The 20,395-nt window shown below is 39.1% G+C and overlaps 2 protein-coding genes across 2 annotated transcripts in view; one reads left to right on the top strand and one right to left on the bottom strand.

Annotated features, from left to right (window-relative positions):
• Nucleotides 1–966: 966 nt before the first annotated feature.
• Nucleotides 967–6,172, top strand: LOC306870063 (inactive phospholipid phosphatase 7-like). Its single transcript, XM_079417105.1, has 3 exons — nt 967–1,173; nt 2,198–2,732; nt 3,828–6,172. Exons 2-3 carry the CDS (start codon nt 2,264–2,266, stop codon nt 4,214–4,216), a joined length of 858 nt encoding a protein of 285 aa, XP_079273231.1. The 5' UTR covers nt 967–1,173; nt 2,198–2,263; the 3' UTR covers nt 4,217–6,172.
• A 4,093-nt stretch (nt 6,173–10,265) lies between these two features.
• LOC306870028 (protein PRRC2B-like) overlaps nt 10,266–20,395 on the bottom strand; it is a 37,222-nt gene continuing 27,092 nt past the window's right edge. Inside the window, exons 22-30 of the mRNA XM_079417058.1 lie at nt 19,719–19,911; nt 19,536–19,630; nt 16,802–16,926; nt 15,582–15,822; nt 15,221–15,388; nt 15,049–15,128; nt 13,693–13,780; nt 13,398–13,607; nt 10,266–12,614 (exon numbers count right to left, since the gene is read on the bottom strand). Coding sequence (XP_079273184.1) covers nt 12,453–12,614; nt 13,398–13,607; nt 13,693–13,780; nt 15,049–15,128; nt 15,221–15,388; nt 15,582–15,822; nt 16,802–16,926; nt 19,536–19,630; nt 19,719–19,911 — 1,362 coding nt within the window. The 3' untranslated portion in view covers nt 10,266–12,452. The remainder of the gene's footprint in view (nt 12,615–13,397; nt 13,608–13,692; nt 13,781–15,048; nt 15,129–15,220; nt 15,389–15,581; nt 15,823–16,801; nt 16,927–19,535; nt 19,631–19,718; nt 19,912–20,395) is intronic.

The following is a 20,395-nucleotide window of genomic DNA, read 5'->3' as shown; positions in this document are numbered from 1 at the left end:
ATTTAGTACTTCTTAAGACCATCTCAACTGTGCTATTTTGGAAGGCCATGAGTATGAACTAAAATGCACTTTATTAATACAATCTCTGTATTAAAAATAAAAATGTATTTAGTCACCACTTGTAGTACACTTGAGTGTTGTAGTGTATGAAAGATGGTTTAAGTGTACAACAAGTGGTAACTAAATGTGACCCTGTGAAAACCCAGCTAAAGTCATTTTTTGTGATTTACTGTTTTCTACATAAAATCATTGTTCATAAAGGACAATCTGTGAACATTTAACCTTCGTATCTTTAATATTGACTGAGTAAGGCCATGTCAAAGATTGAAATTATAGTGAAATTAATGGTTGAAATCCAGCTTTGATGCTTGTTATCTCATAATTTAGACTTTAGCCTGGATTTCACAGAGAGGGTCACAAATACATTTATGCCTATTAAAAAACTGTTCATCTTAAAATAAAATATACATAACCCAAACAGTAAATAAAACAGTTACTGAATAAACATGTTTCCTAAACTCCTCAAAAGTCTCATAATTTACAGCAGTCAGTGAAATTTATGAAAGAAATCGATTAAATCTGTATTTGGGTGTTTGTGTGAAAACTATTCAGATGTAATCGCATTTTCATAAGCAACTCTAATTTAATAACACATTTTTCTCAGTAACTTTAATTATTCCAATTACATTTATTTTGTAATTAAATCACGTTGCATGTAACTAGTTACTCCTCAACTCTGGATAAATCCATATATTTTGAAGGGATTTCAGGCAGCATCAAAATTATAAAATGCTTCAGATTAAACATTTGCGGCAGAAAGACGATAAAAGTGCGCTCTGTTTAAGCACCTTGGAGAACGCCACGGCTGACAGAGCTCATTAATATTTAGAGTTACGCATGTCGTCACACGTGATTAAATTAATATTCATGAGCCAAACCACTCGTCATTCGTCAGCGCTCTGCTTTGCAGCCAATCAGTAGGGCGTACACCTTTATCATAGTAGTATTCGTAATTTTGTTTTGTTGCGGACCGTGATGGATGCTAAAGCCGTGCTTGTTAATACAGTGAACGTTTTCCAAAACCAAGGTGTCTTACAGGATATCTATGCTTGTGATTTGATCTGAACTCAGCGACTGTGAGCAGGACCATAACAGAGCTGGTGATTCTGAGAGGTAGGCCAGATGATGCTTCACATGTGGTTTAGGATTAAAGATAAATCTGTCAAAACCTCCTTTCTGGGATGTTCTCATTTGTTAAACAAACAAAAAAAAATAATAATAAAAAAACTATTTAAAAATTGGGTAAATAAAATATTTTTAAAATAGTAAAAATGCAGTTTTCTTTTAGGGCTAAGGTGTGGGTAAGGTTGTACTATTTATAGCTAGCCTAGCTGTTTATAAAACAATAGAAGTCTGTGGAATGATAACTAAGATAGTTAAATAAACGTATTTCACGTTTTCAGTAAAATGTGAAAACTGACATGAATTTATGCAAATGAATCTATACCATTGTGTCTCCAGTTATTGAGTTCTGGGGTGATTCAGATTTTCATGGTGACTGGAGAATATTTCTAATTTTGCTAATCAATACCAGGACAGACGTAATTATAGCTGCTGGAAAGGGTGAATCAAAAAAGTGACTTTTTCTGCAGGTTACATTGTTACACCAGTAGGTGGCAACAGGTGATTGTCTTTATGAATTATTGAATTATTCACTTAGCCATTTCATTCAAAAACACTGATTCATTCAGGAATCAAACAAGTGAGTGGATGCCTCCAAAAGCTTAATCAGCTGCTTTGTTGCGTCGCTTGCCTATGAGGCAATGACTGATAATCAAGCAAATATTTAATTTCTACATTATTGTTATGCATGCAATTTTCATGAGCTCATATTAATTGAGAGGCTACACCAGAGAGGGGGGGGGGATTCGCAGTGCATGGCCAGTTAATTAAATCAGTGAAGACCAAAATTTATCTAAAATGTGAAAAATGGTGTAAAAAAAATAACGCAGTGCTTTAAATGGTCACCAAAATAAACTGTCACCTAAAATCTTTGTTGCAAAAAAATAATAATAATAAATCAAGCCTATTTGTGAACAACTACCCATTTATAAACCTAAATGATAAATCATTATGGCGTTAGATATCCACACACACACTTGAGCATGTCTAAATATATCTGACACTGTTTTCACAGCCTACTTTGAACCTACATCTGAAGCTCTCATTAGTTTCTCATCCTGCTGTACGATTAAACCACACAATGCCTTTGAACCCGAGTCGCTCCAGAGCGAAGGATCGCAGTGGCACCAGCAGCGTTCTGGGCTGGCCCGAGTTTCTGTCCCTGAATGTCCCGCCGCGAAACAACAGAGCGTGGAGAAGATCCGGACAGTCCAGGTCCCAGCAGAACCAGCAGAGCGAGAACCCGCCAGAGCCGGGAGAGAGCGTGAAGGAGCGCAGAGAGGCGACCAGGCTGCCGGATGAAGACTGCATGCTGCTCAACCCGTCCTTCAGAGGCATCGCCATCAACTCACTGCTGGCCATCGACATCTGTCTGTCCAAGCGTCTGGGTGTGTGCGTCCACACCACATCCTCATGGGGCAGCATGCGCTCGGCGGTCACTCTGCTGGCTCTGACGGGTCACGGCATCACGTGGATCTGTGGGACTCTGGTGTGTCTCATTCAGAGTAACACGCTGGCTGGACAAGAGGTCCTGATCAACCTGCTAATAGGTGAGATGCTCTGCCAGTCTTATTTTAGAACTTAGGTACTATTACACAGCACTGCATCTCAAAAAAAAGGCCTAATATTACCTGATTTGATGATGCTGAGTTCAAAAATATCAATAAAAACTTCCATCACATAGTTTTTTCACAAAATAAGAATGAAGATTTTTCAAATTATATGTCTGTATAATTATTTGTATATATAAAAATGTATATGTAATTATATGTGAAAATGGGCTGAGAATTGACCAAACAGTAATCTGGCTCAGAGGAATCATGTGTTTGTGAAGTTTTTCTGCTGATTAATGGAGAATACAAAGCTTCTTCACCCTGATGGATATCGAATGCAAAAACTCTACAAAATGCCAAATATTTAGTGAGAAAGTGTGATGTTCTCAAGCAAAACAGACACAATTTTTTGAATCAGCAGCCAAAATTAGTTAGAAAATATTATTGGATTTCAGCAAATATGCAGGGCAGTGTTACAATTTTTAATTATATATATTTTGATTATTTTATTTTTTCTAATTTATTTCAGTCTTAGTTAAAGTTTGTCAATTTTGCTGTGTTTAGACGTTTTTAGTAGTTTTTCTTTTTCTTTTAAAATATATCTATATAGGTTTTAATCATTTCAGTATTAGTTTATTTCAGTACATCAAGTTTTTAATATTTAATTTCAGTTAATGTTTATTTTATTTCAAGTAACAAATATGTTTTTAAAGGTTGTAGCTTTAGTCATACTTAAGTTCACATTTAGTTCATACTAAGTATATTCTTTTAATAAGTACTCTTTTTCACAAGGGTCTACTACAGTCTTATGAAACATAAAATTGAAATTTCCCATCCTGGAAATGGAAAAATCAACTTATAATTGCTTTGAAAAAAATAGCTGTTTTTGAAAACAAAATAAGATGCGCATGGTGTACATGTGACAATGAAAGTCTCAGATGATTTCATGTTGTTACTCATGAAGAACATCACATATGTGCTGCTGTGTGGATTTCATGTGCTTCATGCTTTTTATAGATGTTCTGTTGGTGTAAATGTCCTGATGGAGACACACTCCGCTTCTCTCTTTCATATCTTTTACCTCTCTTTCAGCGCTGATTCTTGATGTCCTGACTGTGGCCGGGGTTCAAAAACTGGTCCGGCGCAAAGGACCATGGGACATAAGTCCCGGTTTTCTGGATTGTGTGGCTCTGGACACATACTCATTCCCGGCTGCACACGCCAGCAGAGCGGCCATGGTGTCCAAGTTCCTCTTGTCCCATCTGGTGCTGGCCGTCCCGTTGCGGGTCCTGCTGGTGCTGTGGGCTGTCCTGGTGGGCCTGTCCCGTGTTCTGCTGGGCCAACACCACCTGACGGACATGGTGTGCGGCTTCGCTCTGGGCTTCCTTCACTTCAGTCTGATGGAGACGGTGTGGCTGTCTTCTGGAGCCTGTCAGACACTCATCTCCATCGGGACCTTCAGCTGGGGCTCCGTCCATTAGACTGCAAACACAGAAGACTTATGTTTACATGCTGAGTCCGAATGCATAATCCAGTATTTGTAGGATTAAACACATATTGCGTCTTTCAGATGAGATGCACAATGTAAAGGACAAATGCAGTCCGGATGTTACAGGCTGGACAAAACGACCTCCAGTCGCATTATCAGGTCTGTTAGTTATGATTTCAGTCACTCTCTAGTGTTTACATGATGCTGAAAAGATACATTCGTTCTTGGGTATTTTTATATTGCATGCAATAGCACTGAATTTGACTGTAAAGTTGAGTTTGGACTCTTTTTCTGTCTCATTTTCACTTCTTAATTCTGCAGAACTGAGGTCTTATAGGGGAAGTTGCTTGGAAAGGAAGTCCTTGTTAAAAGTGTTTTTGTCCTGATAAACAACTGACATTTTTAGAATGTCATCAACATTTGAATATTAGTTAATTGCAGCACCAGTGGGATTTTGATAAAAAAAGTTTGGAATTAATTATAAGAACATCTGAAGTGAAAAGACCCATTTCTTTTTTGTTTTGTGATTTAATAGTTCATGCATTTAATGGTAAATTTGTGTGTAAAGCACAGTTGTGTGATGCCATGTCAAATTTGATCAGGACTTACAAACAATCAGTTTTCCATCAAGGTGTATTTATTTCAGGATGTTGCCTGTCTGGTATTCGTTGTGTGCATGAATTAAGTTTGACATGTTTTGAATCAGTATTTTTTGTAATATCAGTCAGTACTGTAATGTCTCCTGCAATATTCAAATGATCTGTTGCCTTTGTATTTGACATAAAAACAAACTAGTGAAATGATTCTGTGCTGCACATATTGGTACTATAAAATTAAATAACTGACTTACATGAGACCTGTGACACTCTTTGCTGACAAATATAGTGTGTGTTTGTGTGTTTCTGTGTGTGTAATAATCCATAATAACGCTTGTGGTCTGGTCTGAATCAGGAGAGAAATCTGCACAGATCAAGCAATGTTTACATGCCAGCTGAAAGTTCTAAACAAATATGTGGGTGGATTTTGATGTGAGGGACAATAGGAGATGGACATTTTCACTGGGGGAAGCATTATTATGGATTGTGCATTTAAGAAGTAAAAAAACATCTTGATGGATTTGTTTTTTTTTTTACAAACACAGATTTCGGCTTCACAAGATGTTAATTGATGGACTGAAGTGGTGTGGATTACATTGTGATGTTTTTATCAGCTGTTTGGACTCTCATTCTGACGGCACCCATGCAGTCACTGTTTCACCACTAATCAGCATAATATCATTTATTTGTGTTTTTGTGAATACTGATGTTCGGCTGTGGTTTGTGTAGACCAGTCACGACAGAGATGATGTTTGGTGAAAACAGATGAAGTCTCTGCTGGTCTCTGTTAGATTAGAGTATCAGTGAAGGACAGATGATTCTGCAGCACGTGAGCTTTAATCTCTCTTGCCGTCTGTGTTACGGGTGGAGACGTGTGCGGGAAAGTACGTCTACAACACTGTGGCGTCACTCATTGTGTCGTTATCATTTTCACACAAATCCTTACTCTTATAGGTTTTAACATTGGTAAAGCTGCTGTGTGTAGAATAGAATAGAACTAACTGTGCCATGAGATTGTAAGAAACGTGGTGTCAAGCGACTGAATCATTGAGGAAGTGAGTTGGTTTCTGGAGAGAAAGGCCACTGAACCATCAGTCTAACTGTAATAACTTCAGCACACAAGAAAGAGGTTTTTAAAATGAACCCTTCTGAAGTGCACTTAACTGTAAATTGAATGTGCATTTGTAGTGTACTAAAAGAGAGACACTTTCATGACTGTTCCTTGACACACTTAAGTACACTTTTAAAATGCACACTTTGTAGTAATGTCAAAAAAAAGAATTAATTAATTGCATTACCTAGTGACTTTTTATGGAAAGTAATTCATTACATTACTTTTGCATTATTTTTTTTCAACTGGGTTGGGCTTGCTTTTTTTTAAATAAGTGCATATCGTCATTATTCTGAGGATCAGAAACAAGCACATCAGATGCTGCTCATCCACAAACACACAACACTACTGAGACACAATGATGAGAACAGAGAAACAAACCCCTGATAGAGCATCTCTCAGGTCCACGGCAGACAGATGCACATGCTCCAGTTTATCAGTATGTTCCTTGAGTCGGTCCTCCAGCTCCTGCATCATCATCAGGCCTTCGTCTGTCTTCAGTGCGTCTCTGCCAGACATTCCTCATGCAGACATACACACAGGGTCAAAGGCCGTGGATGTGGAGGAGTAATATTAAAACTGCAGCACAGATTTATATGATCCACAGATTCACACACGCTGTGCACGTTGCGTTGGATAAAAACATCTTCCAAATTAAAACATGTAAAATTTCATATAATTTGATGATAAAAATTTATATTTTTCCCAAAGTCTAGAAGGTCTTAAAATATCTCATTCCCAGTGCGAATTTTTAAGTTTTGAATTAATTTCTCTCCCATAAAAGATTATATTAATTCACATCTTAGTCATAACAGACATTATGGAATCTTCATTATGGAATTAAATAAAATATCTAGAATAACCATTTTATTATTGAAAAGTGCCTACAAAGTATGTGCCATAATTAAACAAAAATTTAAAGGTTTAATTTTAATGTTTACAGTGAAAATGCACCAAAAACAACATCCAATCATTTGACAGCTTCTGTTAACCTCAAGTCCAATCAGCTGGCTCAGTTTGGTAATGTGGATGTGGAGATACCAGAGAGGGGAAGAGGAGACAGGCTTCCTGTTCTTCTGTTTGCAGACTTTTGCAACAACCTTTAGTTATAGGAATGCCTTTTGGGGGGACTAAACTAACTCCTACTTCAAAGTAGGGTCTACTCAAGTGTTTCCCAACCACTGTGTCGCGCGACAGTATGCTACAACAGATTGTTAGGTGTGCTGTGGAAAATTATCAAAGATTTCTATCATATTTCGTTGTTATTATTATTTTAAAATCAATGCTAATGATCATCTTTGTCTATTTATGGGTTTTACAAATATTAAACGAATGACAAGCATTCAAAAAGCTTGTGATTAAAACTTGTAACACCATGGATCCTCAAACTGTCAGCAAAACCTCATACCTCCACCCCTGCTTCCATTCAGAATGTATATATGTGAGCAAAATGCATTCGACCACATGAACATTCAGACTATGAAAGCAATCCAGTCAAAAAAAAAAAAAAAAAATGTACCACCTCTGAAAGAGGTCGAGAGCGGACAGGCTCACATTTACACATTTATTTCGCCCCAATCCTAATCAAACACACCTGAACCAGCTAATCAATGTCTTCAAGATTGCAAGAAAGCTTAAGTGAGTGAGTGAGTGAGTGAGTGAAGTGACATTCAGCCAAGTATGGTGACCCATACTCGGAATTCGTGCTCTGCATTTAACCCATCCAACGTGCACACACACAGCAGTGAACACACACACACCGTGAACACACACCCGGAGCAGTGGGCAGCCATTTTATGCTGCAGCGCCCGGGGAGCAGTTGGGGGTTCGGTGCCTTGCTCAAGGGCACCTGTCGTGGTATTGAGGGTGGAGAGAGCGCTGGACATTCACTCCCCCCACCTACAATCCCTGCCGGCCGGAGACTCGAACCCGCAACCTTTGGATCACAAGTCCAACTCTCTAACCATTAGGCCACAACTTCCCTCAAGGTAGGAGGCAGGAGGTAGGTTCAGATTACGTTGAATAAAAACACCAACTACTGGTGAAACCATTGCAATGAGCTGAACTGGAACATAGGCCCTTGATCACTTAGAATCAGCTATACAGTTGGTTTGTTTTGTTTACATTTTTCCCCTTTTTTTTTGGTGCAATCTATTTTGGTGCAGCATTCTATATGTATATAGGTATGATTGGGCTATTATAAATGTTAAAAAAGACATTTATATATTATAGAGTTGTTTGGGTGGGGATAAATTAAACACGATCTGCGATTGTGTCATAATTGTGTTGCATTGTGGTCTGTGAAGTGGCCTGAAGTGTGCATATGAAGCAGACCGCTCCCTCGTCCTCTTCACCAAGTGGAACGCACTTTAAAATGGCAGCAGGGATTGCCCCAATGGGAAGTGCTTAGGTCTACAAGTGAAGTGGAGCACAGCCTTGGAATCCGCTATGGAGTTGATCTATTATAATAACTAGTTTGATGCATCATGCTATATGTAAATATTCTTATAATTTAATTTTAGAAATTGGAGTTGTTATGGAGTGGCCTAAAGCGTACATATGAAGTAGACTCACTCCCTTTGTCAAAATTGATAGGTCAAAGGTCTGTCCATATATACTTCCCTTGCCCACTTCACAAATTGGAACACACTTCAAAATGGCAGTGGGGATTTTGAGCTTAGGGAATTGTCTCTCAAAGTGAAGAACACAGCCCCAGAATTTAATCAGAGAGTTCCTTCTTAAAGTAGCTGGAATTGTCCCATGGTTAGTGCACTGACATACAGCACAACTGTGCTCATGGTGACCCAAGTTCGATTCCCGTCTCGAGGTCCTTTGCCGATCCTGCTCTCAATGCTTTCCTGTCAGCTCTCCACTATCCTGTCTCATTAAAGGCATAAAGCCCTTAAAACATAACAAATAAAAATTGTTGGAATTACATATGCATGCTATACAAACAGCCATGGCCACCACCACTGCAAAGAGATCTGCTGTCCCAGGCACGAGGGAGATTTTCGATCTCATTCAGTGCACTTGGCCCTGAGAGCCTGGCCTATTTAAATGCAAATGACTAACTTCTGGATAACTTTCAAGTAATTGTGAAGACTTACATTTTTCAGTCTTGTACGATTAGGGATGGAGCTAAATCTGCAGGACGGTGGCCCTCCAGTCCTGGCGACCCACTGAGTCCACTAGGACTCACAGAGCATGAATAATCCTTACACTTGGTAGAGGTATTCAAAACAGGCTGAGTTAAGATATCAAACTATCAGTGCATATCAGTGGTTCCCAATCCTGTAACAGCCAAAGGGCAGGAGTCACAGTGTAATAGAGCAGGGTTGGGCAACTCTGGTCTTGGAGCACCACTGTCCTGCAGGGTTTAGCTCTACACCTAATCAATCACACCTGAAATTTGAACCTATGCCTTCAAAAGCACTAGAAAACCACAGGCAGGGATTTGATTAGGGATGGAGCTTAACTCCAGCAGAGGCCCTCCAGGAGGGGAGTTGCCAATCCCTGTAATAGGGCTTCTAATGCTGCCTTCAATGTGCCAATGTGCAATACAACTTTATTGGTCTTATTTACAACAGGGAAACTGATATCTTGTGATACTTGAGCTCCTAAATTGGCAGCCCATACATTTAAAAAATGGCAGAGAGGAACAGTTTTTAGCTTTTCTTACAACATCTACATTGCTTTTGCTTGTCTTTACATTCATATACATTCATAAATCACCATTTAATGCATATTGTTTGTATTGAACATAGCAAAAAAATTTATTTGACCAAAATTTAGGAATCGTCAGCAAGCTGAATATCTAGATAGTGCTGTGAATGTTTACATGGTTACCAATGAATGGGACGCTTACTCAAAACCTTACCTTAAAAAGCCTTGGATCTTATCTAAATATCTTCAATACCTTTTGGCTTTAATAAGATTTCCCCAATAAATGGGCAAGAATAACTCATGAAAAGGTTATCTTTCCTAATTCCTGTTCTTTCCAAGAACAAAACACTTAAACACGACAAACTCATAATTACAACTTCAGAAGTGGGAAGTAGGAAGATTCCGATAGCACGTGAAGGCAGGACAAGGCAGTGTTTCACAGCTGTGTTCGCGGGAATCTCTCTTATTTGGCCCACCAATTTCAAGTCTTGGAGTTTCTACTAAGGAGGTGAATCAGGTGTTTGATCAAGAAGAGTTCTGAAATGGGTACTATTGGTGTACTTGCACTCACTAACCTTTACTCGCTAGCCTTTGTATAATTCAAGGTTTTGCAGCATAGACCAATGATTTTTATGCCATTTTAAGAACAAAATTGAACTTTATATGCAATTTATATCCGATTTTATTTGTGATTTGAAATATTCAATGCATGAAAGAAAGTGAACTGACTTTCAGTGAAAGGGACTTTAATGACAACCCTTCAGTTGCTACTATATTGACAGTACAACACAGCCTCTTACACCTTACTGCAATTAAACTCACATAGCAAAAACAAAGTTAGACTAGAGTTGGGAATTGATTCAAAAATGTGTTTACGTGACCACTAAAAATGTTGAAAGAAAAACAGCAGTTTAGCTATGTATCTTTTTAGTCTTGTTAAATTGGTCCATAAAGTCATTTAGTGAAAAGTCTTAATATTTCCTTGATTTTTACTGTATTTAACTTTTTAGCCATTTCAGATTTCTCAATGTGCATTTAAAAGACAGGAAAACATCAAAATGCAGTATCATTGATTTTCATTTGAAATGCTTAAATCACTGCAATGGCCTCATCAAAAACTGTACATGGGTAATGGGAATACAAGCAATGATTTATTTTCGGAAAAAAAAGCACAATCTGCTTCATTTCTCTCTTGAGATCATTTCCATTAAAAGGGCAAATATCACACATTTAATAGGATAAACAACACTGAGTGATAAATATCTGCAGTGAAAACAGACCCTTAAAAATAAAAGCAAAAGAAAAGTGAGTAAATCCATTGCTGGCCCTTTAAATACAGCAAAAGCAAAAGGGCAATAATGAGTCTGTACAGATATGCAGCAATCATCAAGAAGCAATGTTACCGTTGAAGGTGAAGTGCTCCAACAGCGCCAATGAACACCCAAACAAATAAACCTCTGAAATAACCATGAGCACTGCAGAAATCATTTAAAAAGGCATTTCACATGTCCAACAGTTCACCCAAAAGGAAAAGAAGAGGTTGCATTTGCATTAATGCTTCAATATCAAATATGAACGAACATGTGCTGATGGTTATAGTTCTGTACAGCTGTAGTGTAACGAAGCACCTTCAAAACCAACATTTCCTGTGCACTTCATATTTTCAGCCATGATCCCCATGAGCCCACAGAGACGGCAACATTTACAACACAAGCACTCATTTGCAGAAACGACGCAGATGCATGTTTGGACCCCGATGGTTACAGATAGGCTGTTTATTGCTTGTGCAACCCTCTCACTGATGTGACCAACCGACCGACAAAACAGAAGCTCAAAGCTGAAGGTAAAGGCTTTCTTGACCAAATCAAATAAAGATCAAACAACGTACTGTAACATTTCCCATCAGCGTTCAACAATCCCACTGACATCATCACAAACATCCTCACATTACACAAGTGCCCATATTTCCCACCCGCCCTTATCACACCAAAAACGGAGCAAGCGCTTCTCAATGCTGCTGACTTTAACATGTTTATTCCACACACGCCACACCGCCGCCACTCAAGCACCATCAACACTTTTAAGGATCAAATGTTGATTTGCATTTACACAACACATGAAAAGCAGCTGTAAAATAAGAGAAAGGTGCATGTCCTCCATGTTTGGATTGAACAATGTCCTCAAAATTGGGTTTGAAGTTTTTTTTTATTGAATAAAAGCTGTTTTTTTTTTTATAATAGCGCAAATAGGCATGATTACTATATTTATATATATAAAAAAAAAAAAAGAAAAAAAAAAAAAGTTAAAACTCCATGGTACCCAGTAGAAATGACTAATGCCACACACCGCAGCTCTGGAGCTTCTGTTGATCTGCATGTCAATCAAAACCTCGAGTCCAATCAGCTGGCTCAGTTTGGCAATGTGGGCGTGGAGACGCGAGAGCTGGAAGAGGAGATACGCTTCCTGTTTTCTGTTTGCAGACTTTGATGGAGAGAGCGAGATACACCAGGATTCATTTGCCACTTTTGTGAACCGTAATTCTTCCCTTGAAAATGTCAAATAAAATGAAAATAAATAAAGCTGATCTCGGAAAGTCTGCGCAGAAGAGTCCAAAACTATCGTGTCTATTTATATATGTATATATATAGTTTACATTTATATATATATATTCATATCTCTCTATGTGACGTCTATTATTAATGTGTTCCGATTGATTTGTGGAGTTGGTGATCCTGTGCGTCAGTTCCGGAGTACAGTGACAGAGAGAGAGAGAGAGAGCGAGAGAGAGAGGAAGAGAAAGGAGGAAGAGAGAGGAGGTCCTACAGACAGCTGTGTCATGTGATCATGAGGTCCATTTATTAGGCTTTGCCTTCCTCCACTTTGACTGACTGTGGTTTGATGGCTCCGGTTCGAGCAGCTTTGACCTGTACTGAAGGCAGCTGCTCCTGGATCTTGCCGGGAATCACTGATGAGCTCTTGGCATCGCTGACGGCCTGACGCGCGTCACGCAGAGCCTTCACCTGTACCGAAAAACAAGAGACGGCTCAATACAGGAGCAGAACATCACCAACACAGGCAGTCAGAAGAACTGCTTCAAACGATTCCACTGGATAATACGTTGAACAGTCAACGCATGAGAAGGCAATATATGATTAAGCCACATGGTCATTTTAGAATCATATGTGCCGTTTTTATAGCTTTTAATTTTCCTGTGCATTGTACCATTAGACTGATTTCTATGGTTCTTCCTCAGGATGAAGCAGATGATCACATTTACGCTATGAATTTTTACTTCGGTCCAATAAAATAGAATATCATATCTTGGTTGTATAATATTCCTTAAAGATGAAAAAAATTATACTACATTGAACGAACACTACTACTGTTGTAGAAATAATACTACTCCAAAGTAATTATTTATTGGTTTCTTCAAATTAAACCAAACTTTTATTTTGGCAGGTTGTAGTGAAGATGAAACTCTCGTTCTTAAGTATGAAGAACATGCAGACTTATTAGCAACACGCATCAGATTATCAAGATATACAGTAAACACAGAAAAACAATATAAATTCATCAATTTTTAATGCTAACACTGATTTACTGCCCAGCCCTTATCAAGCTGCTATATTACCCAGCTTCACTTGCGAGACACAACAAACCTCCATCATTAGACAAAGCTTCATCTTTACAGATTAGCATTTTTGTTTTGATATAAACATGATCTTAAAAACAAACATCAAAGCATGACAATAAGAAGGAAGTGCATGAGATGCCATTACCTATGCTCACAGTGGGTGGCTCACCTTCACACCATCCTCAGGACCCTTCGCGGTTGGCTCGGGGTTGGAGGGGGGTGTGTTGTGGGGCAGATCGCGCCCAGGGCTGTGGTAAGGTGGCGAACGGATGATGACGGTCTTGTTGACCTGCATGACGGGCCGTTGGATGGGGTTGGGGAAGGGACCACTGGTGGGTGGCCTCATATGCATGACCATACTGCCCTGAGGAGTGGACATCTGCAGTATCAGACAGTAGATGAGTGCGTTAGCCATGTGTAACGTGTCCTCTCAGGTCTGCGTTAAGGACAGAAATGAGCCTTACCTGCTGCGTGTAATGTCCTGGGAGAGAGACGACCACTGCAGGGGCTCCTGGGCCAGAGGGTTTCCCACTAGGACTGGCTGAACCGGGTCTGAGGAGAAAGACAGTCCAACACAAGACCTCATGAGTGAACAGAGACGCTTACACACATGAACGCATTCCCGTGACTAACAAACTCAAAAGACTACATTCTAAAACATTTACAAATGGTCTCCGTTATTAAAAGTAAATCAAAATAAAATTGAGTTCTAAAGGTGCATTTCTATTAGCAATGCAGTATATAGTGTTAACCACGGTACTTAATTATGTGTGTGAGAAAATTATTTATGACATAACTTTTCACAGCAGATTGGGTTCACAAATGACCATTGCTCAACCCACCAAAATCACCAAAAGGGATAGTTCACCCAAAAATGAAACTTCTGTCATTAATTACTCACCCTCATGCCGTAAGACCTTTGTTCATCTGCAGAACATAAATGAAGATATTTTTTATGGAATCTGAGAGCTCTCTGACCCTCCCATAGACAGCAAGGATATTACCACGATCAATGCACAGAAACGTTGAAATGAGCGTTGTTTACGTTCAGCATGCACACGCTGTCGACTGAATGTAAACAGCGCTGATTCCATTATGTTCTGGGATACTCTCCAAAAAGGCGGAAAACGGTAACTCGAGGAGAAGAATTGGTGAATAAATTATATTATTGTTTTCTTTACAAACAAAAAGTATTCTTGTAGCTTCGTAAAATTACGGTTGAACCCCTGATGTCTCATGGACTATTTTACCGATGTCCTTGCTACGTTTCTGTGCATTGATCGTGGTAATATCCTTGCTGTCTTTGGAGGTTCAGAGAGCTCTCAGATTCCATCAAAAATATCTTAATTTGTGTTCTGAAGATGAATGAAGGTCTTATGGGTTTGGAACGACATGAGGGTGAGTAATTAATGACAGAATTTTCATTTTTGGGTGAACTAACCCTTTGAATTGAAGAAATAAACATATTTCTGTACAATAAAATATACTTATCAAAAGCAATACAAGAATTTTTCCATCTGTTTTAATTTTAACAGTAAACCTTTGATGCGCAACACTATCAAAAAAAAGGAAAGGAACTGTTTAATTTAATTTGATTATATTTTTAAATATTAAATTGTTTCAACATAATTACTGAAAAAAGAATTGCATAGGGCACACTTACTGTTAAATCAAAAAAAATTATGAATTTATTAGAATTTAAATTTAAGGTAAACTTTTTGAATTTAAGTCTATTTAAAAATAAAAATTAAAACTAATGCTGGGGCAAAACAAAACATAAAAAACAACGAAATTGGGAGATTTGTGAACCGTCCGCTCACCTGTAGGAGCCACTGGGTATTCCAGGTGAATGGTTGGGCTTATCAGAGAACTGAAATCCCTTCATGTCCATCTGGGACGGCTGCAGAAATAACATGATTTATCAGAGAGGTGTGTCAATAACACGCAGGAAGAGATTTGATGGCAGTTATTTCCTGAAGCACAGGCTCTCACCTCCCTGCTGCCACTCATGACGGCCTGCTGGGATCCGGGAGGCATCATGCGGCGTGGAGCTCCCACAGACAGGTTCTGGTTCTGCTGGAGCTGGATGGACTGGGGCAGGATGAGGTGCTGCTGGGCCGAGCCGTAGCGCAGCTGAGATCCAGGCATGGGCATCGTCACCTGAAAACACACAGCAATCAGTCAATATACACGGCCTTGAACTACAAATTTAGAAATTAGCAAATTCAAACTGCTTTTGAAGCTGTTGACTGAATACTAATGCCGACCCAAATCATTTTACCTCTATAACTGCATGTGTGTTTATGTAGTTGAACACTGCTGTCTTGTGGCTTGTGGCTTTCACAGAACTTGCCTGAATGAGCTGTGAGTCCATGAGCTGTGACGTGCTCATCCCAGCCGCCTGATTCATGGGCCCATCGTACACCAGCTGCTGGCTGCCATTCATGGGCTGGTAGTGAGACCCGGACTGCGGTTTGACCATGTCTGACGGCTGCATGCCAGGAAATGCAGAGTATGGCCCTTTGAGAGGACCTCCACCAGAGAGCACCATGGGACTGGGCTGAGACAGGTTTGGGTGCATGTACACCTGAGACCTGTAACAGAGGAGAACGTGAGAGCGCTCAGATGATCACAAAAGTAGAGGAAGCCCAGCATTATTAGATGGGATATTGGTATATTACATAACCAATATCCCATCAAAGAAAAAAAAGTTGAAATACTGGAAAATGTCAGTAAAACTGATTATCTGCCTCTCTCTACACTTAAAACAATTACTGTCAATCTCTACACTTAGACCGATATTCGGTTTAAATGAAGAGATAGACCTATAACTGGTTTCTCTACACTTAAACCAATTACTGTCAATCTCTACATTTAAACTGATAATCGGTTTGTGTAGAGAGAGACAGATAATCTGTCTCTTTACACTTAAACAGATTATTATTGACATCTACATTTAAACCGATTATCATGAGTCTTTAGATTTATACCGGTTATCGGTCGATCTCTGGATTTATTCCAGTAAATCCACTAAATAGTCATTCCATAATTCACTCCTAAAACTATGCATTAAATCAGTCGTGGCTAAATTTGTTTAGTAGCTTTAATAAGCCTCTACAGTAAGTTACTATTAGCACTCTTTGTTCTATATTTTTTGTAGCTTTGCTTAAAAAAAATTAAATATCAGTCATGTAAAACAATGTTCACTTGAATTAAAAATATTTGAAAGCTACATGCTAATTTTTAATGCAATTTACTTAGTTAAAGTATTAATGCTAATAAACAGTTTAAAATCAAAATCATAAAAAATTTGAATAATTAAAAAGGAGCGTGTTCCAACAGTTTGCACACTATGGTACTGATAAGAGTGAAATTTTATTTGAATTGAGACAACACTAGTGTACGATACAGTAGAATAGGAATCTTTTTTTGTCTTTGTCCATATTCTCTAGATTGTATGTCAGCATAGAAGTTGTATACAGCAGTTATTGATTCCAACAGTGTTTTTCCAGCAGTAGACGAATACTGAATAAAACTGAACGATAGTGACCGTGACTGAGGCATGTGAATTACCTGAAGGGAGGGATAGAGTTGAACATCTCTTGAGACTGAGAGACAGGCAGAGCTCCTCGCAGACCCAGCTGAGCCTGAGCCTGTAGAGACGTGTGCAGGGAGATAGGGATCTGTTGAGGGGTGGCCTGAACACACAACACACAAACACGGGTTATTCACATGCACACAGATCCAGTGAATGAAGTACCCTATGAAGTAGAGCTGGGTAAAAAAAAAATAATAATAGATCTCGATTTTAATAAATTCTCATTTTTACGAAACTATATCGATTCTTATATGCCAAGAATCAATTAGTCTAGCCTGTTTTCAGTTAATGGATGCAACATTGAAGGGCACCTCCTATCCCAGTAAATTGCAATAACTATAAGCAGTGTGCTTTGGTACTTTTAATCGCTGTAGCACCTCAGTTCAATAAAAGCAGCAGCACGAGGCACAAGTAAATTGATAAACTCTTCCACATTAATAAGTTTCAGCACAAAATAAACATGACTAAAACAATGAGAAAGAGAGAACAACTTTAAAATCGGTATCCTGTCTCGTGTAATCGCTCAGTGTTTCAGCCATGCAAAGACGTCAATATAACTGTTTGTAAACAACGTCACATAATGTCACATTTACCTCAGAAATCATAAACTCAGTCAGCTAGAAAAATAAACTGTAGAGAGAGGCATTTTGCTAAATATGTGCACCATATAAAATATCCATTTTAAAAATATTATAATTTTTTAAATGTTCTTCAATGTTTATTTTATATCTTTTTAATGACAGCCACCATTTAAATGTTTTTTTTTTTTACGAACTGAAGTGGAAATCTTATTATAAAAACTACATTAAGTGTAATTTAAGCAGTTGTATAGCCTAAAAAAAATCTGTCAGTTTTAACCTTCAATATTATAGTAATGTAGTACCATCTGACCCTCGTGTATATTTTACAGCATTAGTTAAGAGAATTTTCTTTCCTTGAGAAAATTTCTCATGTGTACCTGATATATATCCAAAATAAATCAATATTGAATCGAAAGCTTGTTAATGAGAATCGAATCACAAAATTTGTATCAAAACCCAGCCCTACTATAAAGCCAACTGTATTAGTTTTATACACAAGACTAAATGATCAACTAGACCAAACCATTGCTGTTAAATCTGTTGCACACAATTACTACTCCATGCCTTCTGTCGTTTAACTGATAGTTTAGACTATTTTAATATTATTGTACAAATGTCCACCTTCACGTCTTTTTGCCTTCAAATCTTACTACTTCAAAGAAAACCAAAGAAAAACTTTTATTTTGATATTAATACTTCCAGATGAACACGCACTGCACAGAAGCAGCTTGGATTTACTTGATTATCCAGAGATTTTTAAATTTGTTTTAAATCTCAAATATGATTGCTTTTGAGGAACATTTGTTTCCAGAAGTTTCACTGTTCCTCAGTGGAGGAATGATCTTCCCAAGCCTCGAAAACATCTCGGATCTTTTGAGGAACGTTTATTTGTTAATCTCTCAATCATAATTGTATTGCATTCCATTTGTTTTGATCACTTAAAAATTCAGTGCAGTCCTGTATCGTGGCCTCCGTATCGTGATACGTATCGTATCTTTGCTGGTGATACACAGCTCTATGTCCCATATTTGGAATTTGTGTTCTGCATTCAGTAATGTAAAACCCATCCAAGTGCAGACACACAGCAGTGAGAAGTGAACAAACACACACACACAGAGAACATACGCAGTGGGGCATCCAATGCCAAGGCACCTGGGGAGCCAGTTGGGGGTTCGGTGCCTTGCTCAAGGGTCTCACCTCAGTCGTGGTATTGAGAGTGGAGAGAGCGCTGGTTACCCACCGACAATTCCTACCAGACCTGGGACTCGAACCCGCAACCTTTGGGTTACAAATCCAACTCTCTAACCATTAGGCCATGACTAAATGGTAAATGATGTCTCTTACTGAAATATGTAGTCGAAAACCCATGAAAGATTAATGTAATTTTTTTTGGACTTGGGGGTGGGGGGGGGGGGGTAGGTTTACAGTACATTCTGCGTCGATGACGTCAAATGGTTGCACTCAGTGAGCTACTGGCCTTTTTACCGCAACAACTCAGAATACACAACTGAGAAAATAAAATACTGATACGATACCACATTGTGTGGTTCTTGGCTGTAATTTTCATTCGAAGGGCAACAAGAGAAGCAATTAAGACTTCACTGCTTTCCTAGCGATAAGAGGAGGAGAACAGAATGGGAAGATGCCTGTGGACGAATAAAACTTCCTAAAGACCCGCTTCACTTAGCCCTGATGCTTTTAAGGCTTTTAGTAGACCACAGCTACTGAAAGAGCTTACAAACGGCTGAGACGAGAAATGCTAGATGCCATCCTGTTAGCATGTAAACATGCCACGGCCACTGGAGGAGTTTCTCAGTGCGGATTTCACTTGAGATCCAGAGGCGTTTTGACCCCTTGCTGGGAATAATCGAAGGTACAGCATTTGGTTTAAGCCTATGATTATCTCCTCCTCCACCTGTAAGCTCTTTCAATAGCTGTGGTCATCATATCAGCATTTTATTTTCCGAGTTGTGTTGTGGTAAAAATAGCAACACGTTTAGAGGCCTGCAGTCACAAATGATATTTCCAGCATGTGGAGCTCCTGCCCGCAAGATCTTTCAAAACGGCAGAATAACCCACATTTGAGACAGTCATTATAAAAGCTGTGGAGAGTGAAGATGATGTGTACCTGCTGGTAATTGGGCTGCTGAGTCAAGGGTGGCACGAGCCGCGGCTGACTCTGGAACACATGGCCATCCAGATACAGAGGAGGGATGTGACTGCCTGTGGTACACAGATCACAACATTTTTTAGAGCCATGCATAGCCACCGCATGCAATGCACAGTCTGAGAGAATGATTAGATGGCTGACCTTGCATGGAGACAGAAGGAGCAACAGACGCAACAGGCATGGGCGGCATGGACACTCCGCCGAAGGAGCTGTAGCTGACACCGCTGGAGGAGCCCACGCTGCAGGCGGGCTGAGCGCCGGAGCCCGCACCACCCGGGGAGCCCTGCTCCGGGAGAGCCTGAGAGTTCTCCCACGCCTTACGAGCCGACTCCATCTGAGACCACAGAGAAACACGCTGGTGAGGGACACTGATGGACACGTGTGTTCAGAAATGACAGCAAAGATGAAGTGACCTGTGCTTCAGCTGCTCAGGCTTTAGCACATTGTTAGTTCACTCGATCATTTGTTTCTTTTAGTGCAGATCAAGTTCATCAAGAAAAAGAAAAATGTTGGCGTGAGAAAGCCGGTCCAGAAAGATTTCAGTCATTTTAAAAGTACACACAACAGAAGATATTTTGAAGAACGTTGGTAACCAAACAGTTGATTTACTTCTGCAGTACGGAAAAAATACCATGAAAATTAATGGAAACCAGAAACTCCTTGCTTGCAGACATTCTTCAAAATATCTTCTTTTATGTTCAACAGAATAAAGAAAACTATATACATTTGGAACAACTTGAGGGTAAGTAAAATTACAATTTTCATTTCTAGGAGAACTATTCCTTTAAAACAAAATTAGACATGCTTATAAAAGAAAT

This window comes from Barbus barbus, assembly GCF_936440315.1.
Source record: "Barbus barbus genome assembly, chromosome: 5".
In the NCBI taxonomy this organism is placed as follows: Eukaryota; Metazoa; Chordata; class Actinopteri; order Cypriniformes; family Cyprinidae; genus Barbus; species Barbus barbus.
The sequence above is the reverse complement of the archived record's forward strand: the minus strand, read 5'-3'. Positions and strand labels throughout refer to the sequence as shown.

Bases quoted from the DNA above. Each gene is read 5' to 3' on its own strand.
- LOC306870063 (XM_079417105.1), top strand. From the start codon at position 2,264: ATGCCTTTGAACCCGAGTCGCTCCAGAGCGAAGGATCGCAGTGGCACC. The intron at 2,733-3,827 runs GTGAGATGCTCT...CCTCTCTTTCAG, and splicing joins CCTGATCAACCTGCTAATAG to CGCTGATTCTTGATGTCCTG.